Here is a 22984-nt window from a genome sequence, read left to right on the forward strand (position 1 = left end):
TGGACGACAACGATGATGACGTCGCTGTCTTAAGATGGCTGCTCAAGCTTTTCTTTTTTTCTTTTTTTTTCTCTTGCTGAAGCAATATTTTGGGGGTTTTTATTTTTGACTTGCATATGTATTGTGATGACATGCTGGTTATTAATAATTGGATCAGATTTTTTTTTCTCTCTCTCTCTCTCTCTCTTTCCCTCTTCGTAGTGGTGTAGGGCTGATGATGTGCTCTGTCTCCCGAAAAGTTTAAATGCTCCTCTGGTGGGCTTCTAACTACTGAGAGGGTGTGTGGAGGGTGGGGAGGGGCGGGTTATATAGGGGAGGGGAGGTGTGTGCTAGTTGTTTATAACAAAACAAAAAGTCTAGAACGAGGGTGTACAGTCATGCACTAGCGGACTAGACCGAGCCACTTTAAAGATTTACAATTATGTTTGCCTTGTACCCGAATTGGATACAAGCTTATGTTTGTTGCAAGATTTTTACTTGCTCTTGAAAGGAAAAAAAAAAAAAAAAAAAAAGTTGTTTTAAATGAATACTAGAAGAAAAGCAACAGACAGCGTTTTGGCCTCTGATTGTTTATATCTTTTTATAAATTTTAGATTGAACTCTCGTCTCTCTTTAAGGTGGCTCATTGATGCTTTCAACTCCTGTGCATATTAAAGACAAATATGAGTCGGAAAAGAAAAGTCACGGTGCCTTTTTGTTTTGTTGATTTAAAACCAATAGATGCAGCGAAAGGGTCTTTTAAGTGTGGGAAAGTACAAACATTTCAATGGCTACTCTCTTATTCATCACTCTTGTGTTGGTAATAACAACATTGTAAATCCTGAAACTCAAAATGGTTGAACTATGTTAGTGTTGCAAGTTTCAAAATACGCTTTTTCTTTATTTTTCTCAAGGTGCAGCGCCCCACACTTTTAAAACCTTTGTAATGGAGTACAAACACGCCAGACCTGTACCACACTCACACACACACACACACACGTGCTGGTTGCCATGGCATTGCAAACACAATTTCATCGTTTGCCTCCTGCCATCACTACAAAGCCATCATCGCCACGTAACCTCATTCCGGACGATTTTTCATAGCATTTATTGTCACGGCACCCTCAGGATATGACCCGTGTTTGTGAGCCGAAGCAAAATAAAAACTTGCTGTTCAAGCCGATGGGTCCTCCAGCGCTTGCAAGTGTTGTGATTTGCACCTGAACAAAACAAAAACAAAAATCAACAATGCACCTAACTGGGGTAGGTACAACAGTTTAGTAGATATTTCAAAAGACAAAAAAAAAGGGGCGTATTAGGACAGTTGAAATATTATGAGAAAAACAAAATGCATGTAAAATGTCACAATAGAGAATTAAGTCAATGTTGTGAGAATCAAATTGGAAAATGAAGAGCAACAAAAGTGAAAACGCTCACAACATTCTGCAAAAAAAGTAGTTAACTGCAAAAAAAAAAAAAGCCGTATTGTCAAAAAATGGAATGTTTTACAAGAAGTTGAAACATTTGAAAAAAAGCTGGTCAAAATTAAAGCTTATTGTGAGACACTTGTTACTGGAAAAAATGTGACAAAAAGTTTTTGGAATGTCAAAATTCCAGCATAAAAGTTAACAACACTAAACGTCTCTAAGGACTCGTCATATCACGTGTACTTTTTCAGCAGTAAGAAAAAAAAACATACCATTAAATATTACTGTATGAGTCGTGGTTTAAATGTTACAGCAGATGTGCGTACTCAAACCTGTTTTGCTTGATGATGTGGTTCGGTTGGCTTCATCGAGCAGCGATAGTCAACTCTCGCCGGAGCGGTTCGCAGCCGAGTGCGAAGCGGTTGGGACGTGACTCTGAGGCCGCGGCCCAAATGAATTTCCTCCGCGGGGTGTCCCAGCTCTCCCTTGGAGTTGGAGTGAGACGCTCGGTCATCCGGGCGGGGCTCAGAGGAGCCAGGTGAGGTGGCTCGGGCATCTGCTTAGGGCGGTGAGGGGTTGTGGGCACGTCTCACCAGGTGGAGGCCCTAGGGATGATCGAGGACACGCTGGAGATGGTTTTATTTCCTCACGTGGGTTAAAAGGAAATCAAGTTACGACAATGAAGTCATAATATCACAAGAATAGTCGTAATGTTATACGGGGACACTCAATTACAGTAAAATAGCCCTAGTGTTAATAGTAGAACTTTTCGAGTCAAATTTTATGTTTTTTCTTATTAAATTCTGTGTGGATTTTGTCCTAAAATTATGATTTTTCCCCCCCCATGTAATATCACGACTATTCTGAAAACAGGAAGACTTAAAAAGAATGTGAAATTATTTGAATATAAGTCATTACGTTACTGGAAAAGTTATCACGAGAAGATGTAATATTCTGAGAAAAATCTTGTACGTTCCGAGTTTCAAATATTTTACAAGAAAAGTTATTTTTTATGAGAAGACTTATTAGAAGCAAAGACACATCAAAATATTACAAGAGTAAAGTCGACGAGCAATAAATGCCATCATTTGTAGATGAACTTTTTCATCTCATTTCATCTCCGGGGGTCCACGAGACCGAGCTGTAGCTTGGGGGTCGGCCAAATCATTTGCAATAACCGATGTCATGCCACTTAAAAAAGTGCATAGCTACCGATACGTAGGGATCGGCGGCCAATAAAACGCACGTAATACGACAGTTACTCCTTTCGACTTTCGCTCCGATGATGATCGTAAAATACAGTGAATATAAAAAGTCAACTGTTCCGATGCCAGGTTTTTGTGATACCAAAAAATGAGCCCGATTTCAAAACCTTTTCCAGATTTTGGTGACCCAGAACCCGGAAAAGTCAATTAATATCTATTTTTTTAGAGACGGGGAACTGGGATAATGTTGTAACACAATTGTGCACAACCTCTTATATGTGGGGATGTGGCTGCGCTCAGAGTTAACCAATCACATTCAAGCTCACGTTTAACCCCAAATAAAGTTCAGATGTTCTAGTCGGCTTTCATTATATTTTACATTATCAAGTGGAGAAAACATAGCACCAGTGACGTTACTAAGAACTTGACGTCTGAAAAGACAAGAAGAAAACGGGTAAAGGAGGCTGCCGATTGAGGCCGACAGCAACATGGAAGGAGCTGCAGGAATTTCCGGCGAGTGCTGGCTGTTTAGTTCATGTAACAACAATCTCCCTTTTCTCAGTCGGATCCATCGGGTAGGATGGGAAGACGGAAGCCTTATCTTGCACCACAAAGAAGAAAAAAAAAATCATCCAAGCTCAGCTATATTTTGCAAGAACACACTTGAAAACTCCAAAATGCATGAGGGGAAATGTGTCATGGTCCAGTGAAACCAAGGTTGTTCTTTTTGGCCATACCTGTAATTCCCAAAAAGCAATTTTGGCGCACATTCAACACTTGACAATCTTGCTCTATTCGTGTATTTTGGGAGTTTCAATCCAGACAGGCCAGCTCTGTGATCGATTAGTTGGCCTTCGTGACGGTGTGTGACTTCCGCAAACAAGCGTCAGCTCAGCGGCTCGACTTCGCTTGGAGCGGCGGCTCTCTTTGCTCCCGGTCGGCCGCGGTAAACATTGGTGACCGACGGACACAGCGGAGATCCGGGTGCCATGGTGAAAGCGAAATGTACACCCGCTTCCATTTGTAACGGGTGAGTTTTTGGCGAAGACAAGTTCATTATCTTCTTTGACTGCGTAGCTAAGCTAGCTAGCTAGCTAGCTTAGCCTAGCCGCCACTTTCCAAAACAGTTGAGTTCAGCGACTGCTCGCTCGCTCGGTCGGCTCATTTTTGTTGTCGTCGTCCTGCGGTGTCAGCCAGTTTTCTGAATAGTTTGTTCGGAACAATGGCCACCATTTGTCTGCCACGCCAGTTACAATAGAACCGTCTGCGTGAGTACCAGAGACGGGAAAACCACCTTTTTCTAATCCCGAACGCAAACGGCTTCTCTTGAGCGCCATCCGCTCCCTTTGTCAGTCAACACGGGAGCATGTGCGAATGCTTGTTATGCACCAACATTCTTCATTTGGATTTTTCCGCCCACTGTTTTGTCCAACTACTCGTTACTCATTTCCCAATCGATTTTAAACAATTCGAACTTCCAAATGTTCCCCAAATTAAGGACATCCATGTGTGTGTTTCATACTTTGTAAAAATGTCCACTTTCCCCCAAATTCCACAAGGAGAAAAAGCGTTTAAGTGAGCGAGACGTTCTTCCAAAAAGTTACTCATCTTTACCTACTTGCATGCATTCACACCATTCAAGCTTCCGAATACAGCGGTGCCTTGAGACACGAATTGAACTCGTTCCATGACCACGGTCTTAAGTCAAAACAACCACATCTCAATATCATCTAAATATATACTAAATAAATAGTCACAATGACATCGAGTTCTTGGCCACAGTCGATCTGCAGGTTTGTGTTCTGATCACATGATCCGCCGACCAGCTAATCACCTCCGGTCTTTTTCCACGCTCGTCGGTGCGTGCTTGTTTGTTGTTCATAATATTGCATCATCTTGCTGTTTGCAGCTCAGGCAGCCTTCACCGCCTTCACCCATCATCTGGCGGGCGTCGCTCCCCTTGAGCGGCCGACACACAAGGACAAAATGGTGGACGTTGCAAAATGGCCCCTCTTCAGTCTGATGGCGCCCCAGGAGCTGGCCTGCATATGGAAAGCTTGCGTGTTTGGAGCGTCCGCCAACGAGGCCATCTTCATCACCAGTGACGACGAGGCGAGTGTGTGTACACGACGCATCAGGTCAAGCGTTTCTTTGCTTGGACGACGAGTGTCGGGACCACAGTTTGAATGAAAGAAAACCACAACAATGACCACGTGACCGAACTCTTAACTCACTTTAATGTATTAATCGACCAAGCACGGGCACGTAAATCGAAAAATCTCGTGAGTTGGGGCGGATCAAACAAAGATAATTACATGTGCATTTAAAACAGCCAAACGACGTCGGCTTAAGAATGGCTCTCTAGCCGAATGCTACCGTAATGGGAGCCGCCATTCACGTGCTGACGTTTAGCATCGATCGTCGCGGTTTTAGACCCTCTCGAGCTTGAGTATGCAGTTTTCAGACAGCTAGCGAGATTTGAATGCGCCTGACTGACTTCACCCCCCCCCCCCCCCCGACCCTTCACGTCGCCGCCCAAACAAACGGCCGCAGCGCACTAACGCCAGCGCACGGCGAATGTGTTGGGCTCTGTGGCTGTTTTTCCTTGCGTAATTGCAATCTCGCCTGCTTTTATCTGCTCTGCCCGCTCCAGGTGTACGTGTTTGGGCTCAACTGCAGCAACTGCCTGGGCACCGGAGACAACCAGAGCACCGTCGTACCCAAGAAGCTGGACTTCCTGAGCGGCCGGAAGGTGATCAGCGTGAGCTACGGCAGCGGCCCGCACGTACTGCTGGTCACCGAGGGTATCGCCGCCGCGCCGGCACGTCGTCCTCCTGTGAACTGTGGCACGATTACAAATTGTGTTCCGTTTTTTTTTTTTTTTTTTTGCTGCATCTTTTGTGGTTTCAGACGGCGATCTGTTCGCCTGGGGCCACAATGGCTACAGCCAGCTGGGGAACGGGACCACCAACCAAGGGCTGGCGCCGGTGCTCGTGTCCACCAACCTGCTCAACAGGAAGGTGACCGAGGTGGCCTGCGGCTCGCATCACTCCGTGGCGCTCACCGAATTTGGGGAGGTGGGCGTGGAGGATCCTCTATTTATGTAGACTACTACTAGCCTATTGCTAGCTCTGTTGTCTTACCCAGACTTCCAGTGATACCCGAAAAATGAAATTCTGGCTATATTTTGCAGGGGTGTGAAAATAAATGTTTGTGCTCGTGGGCCACATTAGATTTTGAATACGGATAGATGGGCCAAGTCATTTGTAGATGAACTTAAAGTGTGGATGTCAATTAGTTGATTTTAATACTGACAAGAATTATTTCTCCTTTTAGTTTGATTTGTAATTCTTTTACTGATAATGAATTCATACATAATGTAATATTACAACTAAACACAATTGTGAAAGGTATGCATCATTTTTATTTAGATTTTTCTTCTTATAAATGCAGTAAATACATTTAAATATTTACTATTTTTAACGTTTACTGCATTATTTGCATTATTTGTATAGTCACTGTTAGTGTAGCGCTACATTGGATGCCTGACTTCTGTTCAGGCCGCGTGGGTTCAATTCCCACTCAGCGACGATGTGAATGTGCGTGTGTTTCAATATCGGCCGTGTGAGTGACTGTTCAATGAAAATCAGATCCATGTAGTTTATTTTTTGGGGGGATATAAATGAGGATAAACGGTATGGAAAATGGCTGGCTCGACGGACAGTGTTAGAATATGAAAGAAAATAATCTGATCGAATGAGACCTAAATAAATATGATGAACAATAATATATGAATGGATACAAAGTAATAAAACTAATAATAGACTATTTTTAGTTACAATGTGCTTTACAAGATCACATAGGATAAGACGAGTTTGATTAAAATACCTTTTATAATAATGAACAAAGACAAAAGAAAGAAGAAGAAAAAAAGTTGCTTCATTTATCATTGTGGAGGCACGATGCAGTGCCGACAAGTGTGCCTAATATTTTGGTCAAGTCAAGCATCCGAAACAATCGTTATTATTTTCTGCACGTGCAGGTGTGCCTAATAACGCGACTGCTGTTGTTCCCCTTCCTCGCCGTCAGGTGTACGCGTGGGGTTACAACAACTGCGGCCAGGTGGGTTCCGGTTCCACGGCCACCCAGCCTCACCCGCGGCGCGTTTCCAGCTGCCTGCAGAACAAGACGGTGGTCGGCATCGTCTGCGGACAGACCTCGTCCATGGCGTTGGTGGACAACGGCGAGGTGATGACGCCGCATCCTTTTTTCACTCTCCACTGCCAAGATTACGGCGACCGTCAAAACTGTCGACCAATTGATTTAATAATCAATCTCATTGTTTTATTAGCGCAGCTCCAAAACTCAGGTAGAGTCACTACACGGGGCTATTATTTCATTTATTTGGATAATTTTAGCTTACGGCTAAGGAAAACACACAAAGAGCATGTTACATAAGAAACAGTCAAAAAGATTTTGAACTGGAAAGGAGGTTGGAATTTGCCTTCTGAAAAGTATTTTCTTGTGTAGAAGAAATCTTGTCTCATTTCTGAGTTTCACTTTTGGAGTTGTGCAAATGAACGCTCTTACAGTATTCAAATTTATTGAGATGCACCTGTACATTCTTGTTGGGCTTTACGCGATCAGGATTTTTGGGGCCGGTCACCAATCAGCGAGTTTAAAAAAACGATAACCGAATACCGAGCCGATCACAAGATGGAGGAATGTGTCTATTTAAATGACCTGTTCATTTACTGTATATACTTGTGTACTTCATTGCTCAAAAAATTATATTTACAATAAATAATGTATCTTTGTTCCTCTATGCCAGTGAGGCATAGTGACACAGAACAAATGATAAATGGTCTTCTATTAGATGGCAGGAAGTCCATACAGTAATTAATGTACCCACTTTTTGTGACATTTTTGTTTGTTGGTGTTCTGTGAGATTATTTAATTGTAAAATATGTTCCTTGGCGCCATAAAGGTTGGAAATCACTGCTCTCGTCAGATCGTGTATTCTGATCAGTCAGGTCAGACCAACATTACAACATGACAGAAATAATGGGCGCTAACTTACTGTCATCAAATTAATTTATTTTAAATTAAATACTTCACCCACACCGAAACTTTAGAGCATGATTCGACAGAACGGCGGCATGTTTACCTCCAACCGTTTGTGCTACCGCTAGCTTGCTAGGCTACATAACGTTTTTGTTGGCTGCTCGCGAGCCGTATCGTCTTCAAAGTACGTGAACATACCTCAAGCGAGCCTTAAACCAACGTCCTTTCCTGTCCTGAGCACCGGTGACAACAAACGCACGTTTTTCCCCATTTTGTCCTGATAATACCGTCGCCTCTCTTGTTGTCGTCGCCACGGTAACGACTGTATCCGGTCGCATTTGAGTTGACCAGATAAAGCCCAATGATGGTAAAAAACGGGATGCGGTGGTATCGGAATACAAGATTTTATTGCAGTAGTCTGACAGTGCAATCGTGAAAGAGCAAGTTTGTCTTGTAGTCTGATCCGGGCATTACGTGTTGTCTGTCTCAGACGTGTTGTCTGTTCCACAGCGCCGACGTGTTTTTATTAAAATTATTATTATTTTTTTGAAATAACTTCTTTGGCCGTCATACAGTTACAGTACTACTTCAAAAGACACGCGACGAGGCTAAAAATAAACTAGGTTTTGGATTCATATATACTGTGCACGCAGCGTCGCGGAGTCAATGTCTTTTGCGGAGCATCGATCGGATCGGCGAATTATGACATTAAAGCCGATCAGCATAAAATGCTAAATATCGGCCGATACCGATCGGCCCGATAAAATCGGTGTGAAGTCCAATTCTTGTGCATAGTATCTGGTTCCATTTTAAAGTGCACTAAACATTTACAGCTCAAAATGATCATCGCCTTCATACAGTCGTTCGATTATCCAAATAATCGTTCGTGGCAGCCCTATGCTCAAGTGGAATGTTGTTCAGGTCTGACTTCCTGGCTTGACCGTTCTGGCAGGTGTACGGTTGGGGCTACAACGGGAACGGGCAGCTGGGTCTGGGGAATAACGGCAACCAGCTGACTCCTTGTCGACTCATGGGTTTGCAGGGTTTGTGTGTGCAACAGGTGAGTGATTACACTGCAAACTACAACCACAATAATACACATAGTCAAATGCATATTTCTCTGTCGATGTCGTTAAGTATACTTACCAAAAATTTCGAGTGCTTTCCCATAATTCCCAAAACGTTGAGGTCTGCTTGAGTGTGAATTGTTGTCTATATGTGTCCGCATCTTTGGAAAGTGTACCACACGTTTGCACTCCAGATCGTGTGCGGTTACGCGCATTCCTTGGCGCTGACGGACGAAGGCGTCCTCTACGCGTGGGGCGCCAACACGTACGGACAACTGGGCACGGGCAACAAGAGCAACCAGCTGAGCCCCGTGCAGATTATGAGCGAGAAAGGAAGGTGCGACAAAGCTCTCGTCTTCCTCCGCACTGCGGATGTAGTTTAAAATCTGACAGGTGAAACTCAGGGAGGGGCCAGCTGGACGACAAACAATAGATTTTTAGCTTGACGTCAATGTAAAATCTTTCCGGGATCAAAAATTTAGGATGAGATGGCACGTGCCTCCGCTGCAATATTATTGGCTGCTGCATCCTGCCCGGATAGTCAGTGTGAAGTATGAATTGGCCTTTATACTGTCCCCAGGTGGCCAAGGTGCACACACTAGAATGAGCAGCACAATGTGCATGGAATTGAGCAAGAAAGTGTGGAAACTTTTTAATTGTATTTCATTTTCATTACAGTATGTTTTTATAAAGTACACGATAGAACTAGTTTTCTGAAGAAAAAAAAACGCAATTTTCTTTTAAAGTGTGCTTACAGCCAAATGTTGGCGGAATGAATGTAAAGAAGCCGGCACAGCGCCAGCCGTACGTACGCCAGCGCTTGACGTTCGTCTCCTCGCGTTTCCTCTTCAGGATCGTGGAGGTGGCCGCCTGCCACTCCACGCACACGTCGGCCGCCAAGACGCAGAGTGGCCAGGTGTACATGTGGGGCCAGTGCAGGGGGCAGTCGGTGCTGCTGCCCCACCTCACGCACTTCGCCTGCACCGACGACGTCTTCGCCTGCTTTGCCACGCCCTCGGTGATGTGGCGGCTTCTGTCCGCGGGTGAGTTGCGCACTTGGCCGATGCACGTTTGGCCATTTATTGAACGGGAAAAGCGGTCACACACACAAATACAAAATGAGAACATTTGCAAGGCGCTGCTGTCGGCCGCAACGCGCAGCCAAACGCAGAGGAACTTGCATCTGACATCACTCAGAAAAAAGTGAATTTCTGTAGTGTGCCCTATGAATGTCCCATATATTCCGTACAGTTTCAGGCTAAAGTGGACTGCCCTGATTTACGTAGCTTAACGGTAACAAGAACTCACTACCGGACAATGAAATCAGGCCAGTTTTATAGATTACGAAATGAGTCAGCACTTTTAACTGGGATAAACGTAACAAACGGTTCGATTCTGACATGTGATCTCCTTTCAGAGTTTGACGACTTTCTGACGGTGGCTCAGTCGCTCAAGAAGGAGTTTGACAACCCGGAGACTGCCGACCTCAAGTTCTGTGTGGAAGGCAAATACATCTATGTCCACAAAGCAGTTCTCAAGATCAGGTCTGACTCTCTTCAAGGCACATTGGAGGAAACCCCCCCCCCCCACCCCAAAAAAAAAAAAAAAACATTCAAGATATAATTACATAAAGATGTAAGCAGAGCACAGTGATATTAACGAGGAAAACTGTTCCTGTAATTCTAGATAGCTTCCAATTTGCTATTGTCCTTCAAAAGCAAAACTTTGGAACCAAGAGCTACTAAATCGGTACCAAAATTCCAAATTGTCTTGACTTTTAATAACTCTGGACAAAAGATATCTGATTTCTAGTAATGCGTCACTTTTTGGGAGCATGTGAAATGATAATAAGTGTAATGATGGCGAGGCGATTATACATTAATAGCATTTCGCAGTCACAATGGGCTTCTGTGGGAAACCACAACAACGTGGCCTGTGATATAACACAAAATGATCCTGAGTCTGCATTTATCTGGGCCCCAAGCACATTATGTAACCATAGCAGTATAAATGGCAAACTTTTCTGTACTGCGATTGGTCAGTCTTGTTTCCAGGGTGTGGCTAAGCCAAATGGCAGTTTTGTACTTTGGTAACTCCTAACAAAGATGACAATAAAACCGCATTTGACTTTGAACATCAGGCATACAAGTATAATCCCGCATGTGTTGTGCTTCAGGTGCGAACACTTCCGCTCCATGTTCCAGTCGCACTGGAACGAAGACATGAAGGAGGTGATCGAAATCGATCAGTTCTCCTTCCCCGTGTATCGCTCCTTCCTGGAGTTCCTGTACACCGACAATGTGGAGCTGCCACCGGAGGACGCCATCGGTCAGCCCCCAACCCGCAGACGCAAAGCGTCTCCATCTGGCGCCTGTGCCGTTTCTGAACCAAAGTATTCCTTGTGCAGGACTTCTGGACCTGGCCACGTCCTACTGCGAGAACCGTCTGAAGCGTCTGTGTCAGCACATCATCAAGAGCGGCATCACGGTGGAGAACGCCTTCACGCTGCTGTCGGCCGCCGTGCGCTACGACGCCGAGGTCCGCCTTTGTCCAATCGTGTAAAAATATATATATATATTGTTACAGCCTTGAGTGTAATTGTTGTTGATCAGGATCTGGAGGAGTTCTGCTTCAAGTTTTGCATCAACCACCTGACCCGGGTGACGCAGACGGACGCCTTCTGCCAGATCGACGGCGACTTGCTCAAGGACTTCATATATCGAGCCAGCCGCTGTGGCGCCTTCAAGAACTGACCAGGAAATGATACGTTCAGGGACATTTAGTCGTTTGCCCTTTTTTCACATTTGAAAGACTTGCATTATTCAACGGACCAAGTTACTTTCAGCACTTTTTCTACATGTTTTTCCTTCTTAAGAAGACCGTTTGCACTTGTGGAAGGATCCAAATGTCTTCATTGTTAGCACTTATCTGGAAAGCCGTTTGCGCATTCATTCCATAGCTTTGAAGTCCACCTTTCTCATTCACTGGCAGCCGTTTTCAAAGTAGAGATTCCCCATCTTGCCAGCCCTCGGCTGTTCTTTCAAGACCCACAGAAAGAGTAGACGCTTCTTTCACCCCCCTTAAAAAAAGTTTGAAAACGTTAGTTTGTAGCGTTTTCCTACTTTCAGTAATCAGCAGGAGGATGTGGGTTGGTTTCACCCAAAGCACCTGTTTCTGACCAAAAAGAAGAGAAAATGATTGTGTGCGTGTGTGTTAAAAAAAAACATCTCAAGCAGAACAGTGACTTTGATGCAACATTTTACTTTTGCAACATCTCAAACTAAAGCAGTTTGCCATAAAGCAATATGAGCATTTATTTGCTGCAAACTAGTTTTCATTCATATTTTGTTTTTCAAATGAAACAAAAATTGGAATCATGGAAATTTTTAAAAGCAAGTAACTTAACTCTTTCTCTCCCAGTAATGTAATGGGTTACAATTACATAATCTTGTTGCATGTAATGAGTTACTCCCCAACACTGATTATACAGTACTGCCTCCCGGTGGCCAAGGCAGGCACGCCAGCAGGAGCAGAACACTGAATTGGATCGCAGCATTAAATCATGATGAACGAACTATTTAATGCTTTACATTCTTACTCAGTTTTTTTTTGGGTGTGTATAGAGTGCTATTTTTCCTTATTAAAAAAAAAACAATGTGTGCTTTTTTTTATTTTTTATTTTTTAAGTGAAGACAGAACAGATTAACGGCATTTCCATTCATTGGCGCGTGGTTATGGAATGAATTAAACGCACATCTGAAGGCGCCACTGTATTTATCATTAAAAAAAATACAGAAATAAAAAGCATTAGTGATGGACACTGTGTGGCAAAGTGAAAGTGGTTATTCAATGTTTATAGTGCAAACCCCAATTCCAGTGAAGTTGGGACATTGTGTAAAACATAAACAAAAACAGAATACAATGATTTTCTAATCATTTTCAACATATTCAATTGAATACACTACAAATACAATAGGTCATCTCCAAACATTATTTTTTGTAAACAAATTTTGGGCACCCTAACAACTGGAAAAGTTGAGGAATGTTTAAAACAAACACACACACAAATCACCTGTTTGGAACATTCCATGGGTGAACAGGTTAATGAGAAACAGGTGAGTGTCATAATTGGGTATAAAAGGAGGCTATACTTACACACACACAAATGTGACACAAATATAAATGCCTCAGCAGCCACCCACCTCACCGCAGGTCACTGGGAGCTTGCCGTACACTGAGAAAAACTGCTCTGAATTTACTTAATTCTAATATGTACATTGTTTCCACATGATTAAAATGCGCTAAACGAAGATATTCAGGTCATTTAAAGGGAAAAAAAGGGGGAAATTACATAAGTAAATTTTGAGTATCTGTCTCCACCTATGTATGTTTTTGTGTGATGTGTGGAATGGAGGATGTGTTATGCAGAAGATTTTGTGGCAGAAAAGAGAGAAATGAGTTCCAAACACAAAGTCCTGTTGTTTTCCGCAAACCATTCATTCATCTTCCGTTCGCTTCTCCTCACTAGGGTCACGCTCGTGCTGGAGCCTATCCCAGCTAACCTCGGGCGAGAGGCCGGGTACACCCAGAACTGGTCGCCAGCCAATTGCAGGACACCCAGAAACAAACAACCTTTCGCACTCACGTTCACACCTATGGTCAAGTTAGAGTCTTCAATTAATGCATGTATTTGGGGACGTGGGAGGAAACCGAGAGTGCCCGGAGAAAACCCACGGAGGCACGGGGAGAACACGCAAACTCCACACAGGCGGGGCCGGGATTTGAATCCCGGTCCTCAGCGCTGTGAGGCAGATGTGCTAACCGGTCACACACCGTGCCACCTTCCTCAAAGCAGTCTGTTCTTAGGACTCGTCTGTTCTTTTTGGGGCGAGTCCTAAGAAATTTGCAGCGTTAGTTTTCAAGTGAGATGAAATGGTTTCTGGACTGGGATCAGAGAGGTAGTCCAGACCTGGAAGTAACAAGTGAATAGACCGCTTTAGATGGCTGTTCTGTTCAAATCAGTAGTGCAGTTCAGATGATAATGATAGAAATGGAAGAAAATGTCAAATGCTTCAAATGAGATCGGTGCCGGTTACCGTAGGACGGGAAAGCGGTTCTCTTATCTTCTCAGCAAAGACACAACTTCCTGCATCGCCTTGTGTTTCTGCTCCAGCTCTATAAGAATCACAACAGCCGTTTACAGTACATACACAAAGCCATAAAATGACAAACGAATGTGTACACGAAAAGGACGTGTTTATATTATTGAAAAAGGGCAGAATATTTTGTAAAAAAAAAAAAACAATTACAACAATGTAATGTTACCAATGTTGCACTGAAAGAGGTTAAGCGTAGTTTGTCGCTTACTTCGAAACGTTCACATGCGTACGTTTCTGACGTCACCTTTGTGCTGTTTGCTCAGCAGCTGCATCATTTTGCCAGAAGCCATCATAACTTTGAGCGCGACGTCGTAATCTGCAGCGAGAGCAAGCGGCACGTCCGTCTTTTCACATCTGGCACGAAGCGGCGCAATGCTCGGACGGACGCGTGTCGATCACCTTCGGGGCCGGTGTGGCCTCGCTGGATCCGCAGGGAGACGTCCTTCATGTTGCTCAGGAAGTCGCTGAAAATGGCGTCCGTGCAGCCTGCCTTGTTGCAGCGGCTCCAGAACATGGCGGCGTCCAAGCCACGCTCTGTCACACGGGAGATTGGTTCGTTGGACATTCATAGAATTCAAAATATTTTCTGGGAAAAAAAATTATTAAAATGGCTTAATACTTTATATTGGAAAAATATGACTTTTCTTATAACATTACAGCTTGTTTGTAAAGAAATCAGAATTTGTCATCGACTCATGAAGACTTTTTTCTCTCTCGAATAACAGACAACTTTTTTGATTCCTGTGGCATTTAGGGGTAGAGATGGTCGTTAAGGTGGCGTTAGGATGTTGGGGAGACTTGGAAAAGATTCTCCCCTAAAGTTTGGGACCCCCCGATCTGCACCACCACCACATCACACGTGGTCACGTCTCTACCTCTGCGTTTCCCATCCGTCCCCTCTGCCGCCGCCGCCGCCGCGTGCGATGGCATCTCAGGAGAGAGCAGACTTTCGGACTCTGCGTCCTAAAGAGAACATCTGTGTTAGAACACGCCGCATTCCTCGGCGACAGGTGGACGAGTTGAAGGAGAACAAGACTAACAGAGTGGACGAGGTCTTCATCTCTGCTCACGTCCATCAGCTGTTGCCCTGGGGGAGCTAGACATGGTGGGAAGATGGTGCTGACAATACTGGAGATATTTTTTAATCTGGTGTCATGAAGTACCTTTGTTGGACTTTGTAGAATTTGTTGATTTTTTCCTGTTCGAGCAGATGTTACACAATGTGATTTGTGTCAGACTCAAAACTAACTTGTTTTTAACAAAGGTAAAAATGCTCAGTTTTGATGGACACCATCAGAAAGCCCAACTCCACCCCTTATTGCAAATAAGAGCACTGTTACTTTAGAATAATATGACTCAAGTCAAAAGTAGTACTCCAAATATTTACTCGAGTAAGAAAGTATTCAGTAGAAAAAAAAGCTACAAGAGTAACTTCCGATAAAAAATAAATAAATGCATGAACGTCGAAAAAGCCCATTAGATTTTTTTTTTTAACCAATATCAAACAAAAGAAAGATACATTATATATATTATGGAGGTCTAAGCATTTATTTTGCATGGAAAAGTTGGGGATTAAACAGACCCCTGCCCTAAGCCAACCTAACCTCAGATCCAAACACAAGTTAAAACAAAGTAAAGCCTTATACAGTGATTACTGCACCCACTTAAAAAAATAAAAATAAATAAAGAATAATAATAATCAGTGTAAAGACACATGATCGTACCTGCCACACTGACATGTGCAGGAAAAAGAAGATGCGGTGGAAAAAAAAAAAAGGGTATTCCATTAGTAAATGTCATCTTCAAATGATGATGTCGCATTGAAAATGACGGCACTTACTTGGCAGCACAGCTTTATGTTTAAACCTTCGTCTAAATCGGAGTCCTCAATGGGGGCTAAATATTCCGAGGGATCCTCCCCAGCTTCTGAGGAAAAAGAGACGGCATCAATCAATGTGGTGACTGACACAACGTTGTCAAGTGATACAAAAGAAGGGGAATGGGGACTCTATATGCATCCCTGAGGGACACCAGAGGCCAGAAGAATACATGAAATACAGAGGAACTGCTAGCACTTCAAAACATTTTACTATATGAAATTGAAAAGCCACAACCTGAATTTGAGGAATCGGACAAAATCTTCATTTTTTTGGAAGGCGTGTTGGTCTGCCTGCAACACACAACAACAAAATTATGCCTTCACAAATAGCTGAAACCAGACGTTTACTTACATGTTATAGAAAGACAATACTGCCCCACCCCCTCACTATCTGACATGAAATCAGACAAAACCTTTCCATCTTGAGGTAATTTAGGATTACCAAAATTATTTCTAATTGTTAAATGCCAGAATAATTAGATTTGTATTGCCAATTTTTTCATTACTTTCTTCAAAGTCAGAAGGTGACATGCCGTCAGATTATTATGCCTTTAAACAATTTGGAAATACCCAAATAAGGATGTCACGTCTTTGGAATTTTGGGCTTTAAATTTAAAAAAAATCCTGAATTATAATTATACAAGTTATGTTACCACTCGTAACATATTTCATTGCACACAGGCAAATGATGTGTGACATCAAATTCGAGCGATCTATTCAAAACGTCATACAACCCCAATTCCAATGAAGTTGGGACGTTGTGTTAAACATAAAAACAGAATACAATGATTTGAAAATCATGTTCAACCTATATTTAATTGGACACACTGCAAAGACGATACTTAATAGCAGCCACACAATTAATTAAGTGAATGATTATTTGCTAAAAACAATCAAGTTTATCAGTTTGAACATTAAATATCTTGTCTTTGTGGTGTATTCAATTAAATATAGGTGGATCATCCTTCGCAAGCGCTACGGAATCGTCGTCGTTCTGTGGCAACGTGTGAGGTTTGTCGACGGTGCGGGCAGGTAAGAGCCAGCGCTCTAAACATAACACTTACATGTGCTCTCACAAGTCAGTCTTCTTCACAGAGGCAACCAATCAGAGGAATGGGGGCGGCGGTCTTAGCCGAATATGGACAAAGCGGATACAAAACTGGGTCAAACACAAGTGGCTGTCAGGGGGGCTTTTTACGGACACTCGTACGACAAAACCCAGGTCTTTTTTTTAAATGAAATTGACAATTTTATACTTAGTCCATGTTAGAGAGTCATTCTATGGAGGTCGAAATACCCAAAATATGGGCCCTTCCAAATATTTTCCACTAACTCATAAACGACCTAAGTCCATGCCTGATTTTAACTCGGAGCATGATCTTAAGGAAAAAAGGGAGCAAAAAACCCAGCAAGAGCTTTAGAGTTCACCCCGATTATAAAACGGCAGCGATATCAAAGCGTGGCGAGCGAGCGAGCATGCAGGGCCATGCATTGCATTGCGATGTCTTAAGCAGCACGCACAAACAGCTCCAAAAAAGGACGACTTGTCGAAAACACTTACATGTCAGTGAGAATCGACTGTCTCTGTTTCAAATGGGGGCAGAGTAAAAACAGTAAAATCATGCTCAAATATTTGACATACATGCCACAACAGCTCCCCCCAAAAAAAGTGTCAAATAAATTTCCCACGCTCTCCATATCTTACTACATCAGTATGAAGAACATCTTTTAGCCCAGACCTCCAGTTCACGCTTATCTGCTGCCGTTGCATCTGCCTTATCCGTATATCGACATCATTATTCTCCATGTCTTTGGGTTTCCAGACAATTGAGAGCAGTTGCTCTCAATTGTCTGAGTGGAATTAAGTTTGAGACTTTTCTGTCCTTCTTCAAACAATTTCCAGGGGGTCTTCCAAGGCTTCTACTCTCAAAAAGCAGCGAGCTGTCCTTCTCGTTGATGAACAATGAGTTCAATTTTCTTCATTCTTTCTGTTCAACTTTAGAAAAGAATGGTTTTAATTGGTCCGGTTGAATGCTTTGTGCACTTGAGCAATGTTGGCGAGACAAGCAGAGGCGCTTGTGTGTTTGTGTGTCTACCTTGTTCTTTTTTATCCTAATCTTGAGCGAGTATGTCCGTGTCCCCCCCCCCCCCCTTTGCGACTAAGGTTGCTTTTTTTTCACTGAGCAACTCTCATCATGCAGTTGACTCGCTCATCCTCAATTTCCTAAATCGGTGCTCCGAAAGACCACACGGCAATGTTTTTTGTCTGATTCTGATTCATTCATTTTGGAAGACTCAAGATTTGTCGCGGACGGCTTGCGATCAACGCATCAGTAAGTAGCACACGTGCCAAGCTAACAACTAACCTTGGATGGAGAACACGATTGAGCGGCGGACGCAGACCCGACAAGGTCGCCTTCATTTGAGGAACCGCCTTTTCCTGTGGAGCGCAAACACAGATTCTATGATAGTTCCGACATCAAATGCAGTTCGTCATGGACAGGAGGATGGCCAGCGCTTACTCTGTTGTGGCTTCTCCCTGTGTTTGAAGCAGAACAGCCTGACAGGTGGACACACACACACACACACACACACATACATCGAGATTTGATTTGGTTTGCAATTCTGTGGCCGAACGGCAGCAAACGCGGGCGGAGCTCACAGATATTTGCCATTGGCGCTGTCCACAACCGTTTCCGCCACGTCCTCGATAGCGCACGGGTAGTGGTAGCATTTGCTGCAACTTTTCACCTCACAGCCGGCCGTGGCACCTTTTTTCTTGCATTTGGCACATAGCTGACACAAACAATTGCTCATCCTCATTTGTAGATTTTGCTTCTGAACGTGGAACGACGGCTTGCGTTTGACAAAATATTCTTTTAACTACCAATTTGCTTCCGCGTTTCACCTCCTCCCTCACATCCTCCACAGAAAAGCCGAAGAGGTCGTCAAAGAGGGGCGAATCCGTGCAGTAAATACCTGAAGAGAACAACTGCGACGCAGAAACAACATGAAGTAAGACTTTAAAGGAGACATATTATGGAACACTGACTCTTCCAGTTCCCACCCATCAACTTTGAAATTGTGTTCCCTCGTTTTTCGCAGTTAATGGGGACCAGAACCCCCCCGGGAAAGGAGAAAAACGGGCAAAGTAGGATTTGCCCCCCCTCTAGGAATTTTCCTGGATGTGTATGTGGGTACCAGAATGTTTAAAATATGTAAACAGTATTTATACTTTACATATTTGAGACAAAGATTACAACAGTACACGTATTTACTTAAATCATTAATTTTAAAGCCTTATTCAGTAATTAACATTTATTAAACCGTAATTCATTTATTGATGTACCGCACTGTAGATTCATTCACGCCATAATGGCGTGCCACAGTTGCATAACTTCTGTGCTCTTTCATCAAGTCTAAAAGTTTTGACTTTTTCGCTGATGGTCAGAATCATCTTTTTCCTCTTGGGCGCCCCGGAGGAAGCTTTCGCGGGGGCGCAGCGCTTCGGCGGCATTGTAAGGGCTTGCTTAACAAATCAAAAAAAAAAAAAAAAAAAAACATCGCTTAAACAAAAAAAGTTATTGCGGGCACAACAGCGTGGACGAGACTGGCGAGACACAACGAGGGAAGATGCTGGGTGAGGCTGCGATGATGCGCAGCCAATCAGCTCACGGGATAAAGCCACTCGTGCTCTCATTGGTCGATGTCGCGCCGGGAGCCAATCACGTGCCTTGTATGAGTGCCCGTACAGTAGAGGTATGCACAAAGCCTCTTGAGTCAACTCACCTCTTTGTTTGGCATGCAGGGAAACCTTCTCTCGCGCGCATCAACATGAAACAACGCGTCTTTCCGCAATATGGCTGCCGATATGGGTGTTTCTTTTTTTTTTTTTTGAATGAATGAATATTTTGGAAAAACCCGCGAAGCACTGAAGCCGCTAAACGTGATGCACACCGTACACCTTTTGTTAACTGCCGTAAGGCCTTTTCAGACACCATTTAGCAATGCGCAGTATGAATGTATTCGTTTATGGATATGCACACTACTCACACTATATTGGGGATAACTTGCACTCAAATACGGGGGGAATATCTGAAGCCTTTGGAATTACTTACATTTTGGCATAAGCTGATTGTAAAATGTAGTCTGATCTTCTCCAATAATGTTTTGTGTTTCCTTTCCCTTTAATACGCGATTGTGGGGAGAATCACTTCCCAGTCTCCATCCATCACGTCAGTTCTATATGGAAGCCCGTTCCAGCCAGTAAAAAAAACTAAACAAAACAAAAACACACACACACACACAAAACAGTTTCAAAACAAAACAAAACGTGTTTTTTTTATCTGTAGGCAAGAAGCCAGTTTAATTATATATATTTTTTAGCTATAATGGTGGCATTGCCACCACAAATTTATAGTCTGTTTCCGACAGTGAAGAAAACCTTCATAAAGTTAATTTAGATTCCCGTGGAGAGCAGAAACGTCTACACGTAGCCTATGCAACTCAAAGCTAACGCAACTTTATTACATTTTGTCATGTACAAACACACAAAAGCTTCCTACATTCAACTTTTTGATTCCCGCGGGGAGCAAAAAACATGTACACGTAGCTCATGTAATTCGAAGTCAGTGTTTCAAACGTGTGCCTATGGAAGCACTTGTGCCGGCACAACTTGGGTCAGTGTAGTACTATTTATTTTTGTATAAAAACGCTTCTGTCAGTTAAAAAAAAAAATCAAAAATCAAATAAATGGCAGAACTGCTGTTTAACAGCATATATATATATATATATATATATATATATATAGAGAGAGAGAGAGAGAGAGAGAGAGAGAGAGAGAGAGAGAGAGAGAGAGAGAGAGAGAGAGAGAGAGAGACAGATTATTATTTTTTTTTTACTGGCTGAGTGTTGTGTGTGCGTTTTTTTTTTTTTTTTTGGTTAACTTCATTTTTTAAACTCCCTTTCCATTTCCTCTGCGGGCAACCAGCAATTTTATCATACCACAATCAACTTCTTTTTACAATTGTATTACAGTTCAGAATGCTAAAATGTTACTTAATGGCACCCATTAAAAATATATATATATGTATAGCAATAATGGTCATCATACATTATATCACTTATCTAAAAGAGGGTTTTCAGATTATTCTGTTTTGAAAAATTCAATTTATTATTCATTGTGGTTTTCAAATTATGATTGGAATTTGTTTAACTAGTTAAGCAATTAAAATCATTATTATAATTATAGAAATTTTGTCTGTTTATGTGTTTAATAAGCTTTCCAGTCTTTTGAAATAGGATAAAGATTAAGAACGTTTGAAACTAGGATTCAACAAAAAACGTCACACCCTAAAAAAATCTCGACGCCCGTTGACCAGAAAATGTTGCGTTTCAACCGGTTTAAAGAGTCATAACTTTCTTAATATTGAAATAAATGATACTTCCGAGACCAAGTTAGCTGGAGGGCCATCCACTCAGTGTTGCTGAATGAATGCCTCGCAGTCTCTGACTGTCATCCCTGATTATCTGTGATGCTAACGAACTTTAGCTTCCCAAAAGACTCACTTGAGTGTTTTTTGTCATATTTACCAAACAGTTCTGGTGAGCTGTGACATCGGCTTTGGTTAACAGTGCCCCGGTGACTTCCGTCTCTGCGCCCCTTTGACAAAGTACGCAGCGTAACATAACGCTGGGAACCATTTTAAGTGGAACTTGAACTGACTTTCGTTTCCTTTTTGTCTCTAAAGGAAATTATCGAGCGCCTGGGGCCGTGCCCACACATACGAACAACAGATACTTAAACACGCCCCTTTGAGCTGAATGCCTACGGCGACGCTAAGCTAGTGGGGGCAAAGCATCAGCGCAACAGTACGAAAACGAACGCCGTACAATCACAAGGGAACGGAGACAAACGTTTCATAGGTAAGAATACACTTTGGTTGTTTTTGTATGATTTTATTAATAGTACATGCTTTCACGTCGACAAAAGCGAAACCTCGTGAAAATCGTTTTAAACAAGTAATTTACTGTATTTTCCAAGTCTACGTATTGCCTTTGAGGGGAAGGATGCCCCCACCATCATGGCCGCCCCTACAGCGTGCTGGCTGATCTAGGCTTCTATTCATATCTGTGGCCATGCTCGTGTAACATCCGGGACGTTTGTGTTCCAAAATCTGGTGATGCAGTACAAATATTTACATTATCCTAGTCAACTATTTACGAAAAATGTATCAGTCTTTGTAAACGAGTAGGTTATTTATTTTATAGACATCACCGATATGTGAAATCTAAGAACATGCAGTACATAAAAGTCATACTTTCTACCCAAACTGATAAATCATAAACTGCAGCCAGGAAGATTCAAACGAAAATAACCTTAACAGAACAATAAAAATATAATTTTTGATTGTTAATCTTGACCAAATTTCCCTTATTTTGACTCATTTCGATATAACAAACTCAAGCATTTAAAGAGCTTTTCCCCCCCCCATTCTTTGCTCTTTTGAACAAGTATTTTATTTTGTACTGGTAATTCATTCCCAACCACTGTGCTGCGGTAGTTTAGGGTGTGCCTCGGCAAATTACCCAACTGCAATTAATTACAATTACTAAAAATGTTTTGTTTTTTTTATGCCAGGATTGCCAGCGACTTGTAGTGACTGGCAGAATAATTGCTCTTCCACAATGGCCATCTCGTGGAAGTTCCACTGGATGGCAGGAGGAACATTTAACGGCCAGGAGTCGTGAACCGGTTTGCCCCCAAGGACCGCGATCAGCTCATGGGCCTGTTCTAAAATTAACTCAGTGTTGGCCAAATGAGTCATTGTGATTTCCTAAGAATGTTGTAGAAGTGATCATTTGAAAATCTAAACACTTGCAGATTTATGGAAATAAAGTGTTGCTTATTGGAACTTTTTAGTTCCTACGTTGTCAATCGTTTGTTGATATGATCAGTGTCTTCACTGCTTAATGACATATACAAGTTTAAACCAATTTTGATAGTTGAACCTCATCCATTTCCCGTAGTGCTTGTCCTCAGTAGTTTTGGGTGAGCTGGAGCCACTCAAATCGGACACCAATTGCAATTAACATAATAATCATTCACGCTCAAGACCTTTGAACAATTTACTTTTCAATTAACTCAACCTAAAATGCATTTTTGGGGAAGGAGTGGAGAGCATGCAAATGCTACACGAAGGCC

General features: G+C 42.6%; 2 protein-coding genes across 15 annotated transcripts; one reads left to right on the plus strand and one right to left on the minus strand.

The window, feature by feature from the left end:
• The first annotated feature begins 3477 nt into the window (after positions 1-3477).
• rcbtb1 (regulator of chromosome condensation (RCC1) and BTB (POZ) domain containing protein 1) lies at positions 3478-12562 on the plus strand. 3 transcript variants are annotated; one of them, XM_061691260.1, is made up of 12 exons: positions 3478-3641; positions 4521-4729; positions 5265-5415; positions 5522-5688; positions 6701-6859; positions 8628-8735; positions 8937-9079; positions 9595-9785; positions 10160-10286; positions 10919-11070; positions 11150-11280; positions 11355-12562. In XM_061691260.1, the coding sequence occupies exons 2-12, from the start codon at positions 4598-4600 to the stop codon at positions 11493-11495; spliced, it is 1602 nt and encodes a 533-aa protein (XP_061547244.1). In that variant the 5' UTR covers positions 3478-3641; positions 4521-4597; the 3' UTR covers positions 11496-12562. The 3 variants fall into 3 exon arrangements, with proteins under 3 accessions (XP_061547244.1, XP_061547245.1, XP_061547246.1); XM_061691261.1 differs by having other exon boundaries at positions 4521-4723; XM_061691262.1 differs by lacking the exons at positions 3478-3641; positions 4521-4729 and having other exon boundaries at positions 5279-5363.
• On the minus strand, positions 12402-21555 carry phf11 (PHD finger protein 11). 12 transcript variants are annotated; one of them, XR_009769538.1, is made up of 12 exons: positions 21373-21555; positions 18668-18772; positions 18443-18576; positions 18303-18340; positions 18147-18220; positions 17342-17364; positions 16016-16071; positions 15742-15827; positions 14942-14997; positions 14110-14864; positions 13839-13917; positions 13698-13711 (listed from the first exon to the last, which is right to left on the minus strand). XR_009769538.1 is itself a non-coding variant. In XM_061691265.1 (9 exons), the coding sequence occupies exons 1-9, from the start codon at positions 21481-21483 to the stop codon at positions 14977-14979; spliced, it is 648 nt and encodes a 215-aa protein (XP_061547249.1). In that variant the 5' UTR covers positions 21484-21555; the 3' UTR covers positions 14872-14976. The 12 variants fall into 12 exon arrangements, 5 of the variants coding, with proteins under 5 accessions (XP_061547252.1, XP_061547249.1, XP_061547251.1 ...); XR_009769537.1 differs by having other exon boundaries at positions 14942-15633; XR_009769539.1 differs by lacking the exon at positions 17342-17364 and having other exon boundaries at positions 14942-15633.
• Between the last annotated feature and the right edge of the window lie 1429 nt (positions 21556-22984).

This window comes from Phycodurus eques, chromosome 12 (assembly GCF_024500275.1).
Source record: "Phycodurus eques isolate BA_2022a chromosome 12, UOR_Pequ_1.1, whole genome shotgun sequence".
NCBI lineage: Eukaryota > Metazoa > Chordata > Actinopteri > Syngnathiformes > Syngnathidae > Phycodurus > Phycodurus eques.

What these genes read in the sequence shown, in the direction of transcription:
- rcbtb1 (XM_061691260.1), top strand. Translation starts at nt 4,598, where the DNA reads ATGGTGGACGTTGCAAAATGGCCCCTCTTCAGTCTGATGGCGCCCCAG. An exon ending in CGTTGGTGGACAACGGCGAG is followed by an intron (nt 6,860 to 8,627) that starts GTGATGACGCCG and finishes CCGTTCTGGCAG; the next exon opens with GTGTACGGTTGGGGCTACAA. An exon ending in AAAGCAGTTCTCAAGATCAG is followed by an intron (nt 10,287 to 10,918) that starts GTCTGACTCTCT and finishes GTTGTGCTTCAG; the next exon opens with GTGCGAACACTTCCGCTCCA.
- phf11 (XM_061691264.1), bottom strand. Translation starts at nt 21,483, where the DNA reads ATGGTTCCCAGCGTTATGTTACGCTGCGTACTTTGTCAAAGGGGCGCA. An exon ending in CAGCTCACCAGAACTGTTTG is followed by an intron (nt 18,773 to 21,372) that starts GTAAATATGACA and finishes TCTGCGTCGCAG; the next exon opens with TTGTTCTCTTCAGGTATTTA. An exon ending in CAGGGAGAAGCCACAACAGA is followed by an intron (nt 18,221 to 18,302) that starts GTAAGCGCTGGC and finishes TGCGCTCCACAG; the next exon opens with GAAAAGGCGGTTCCTCAAAT.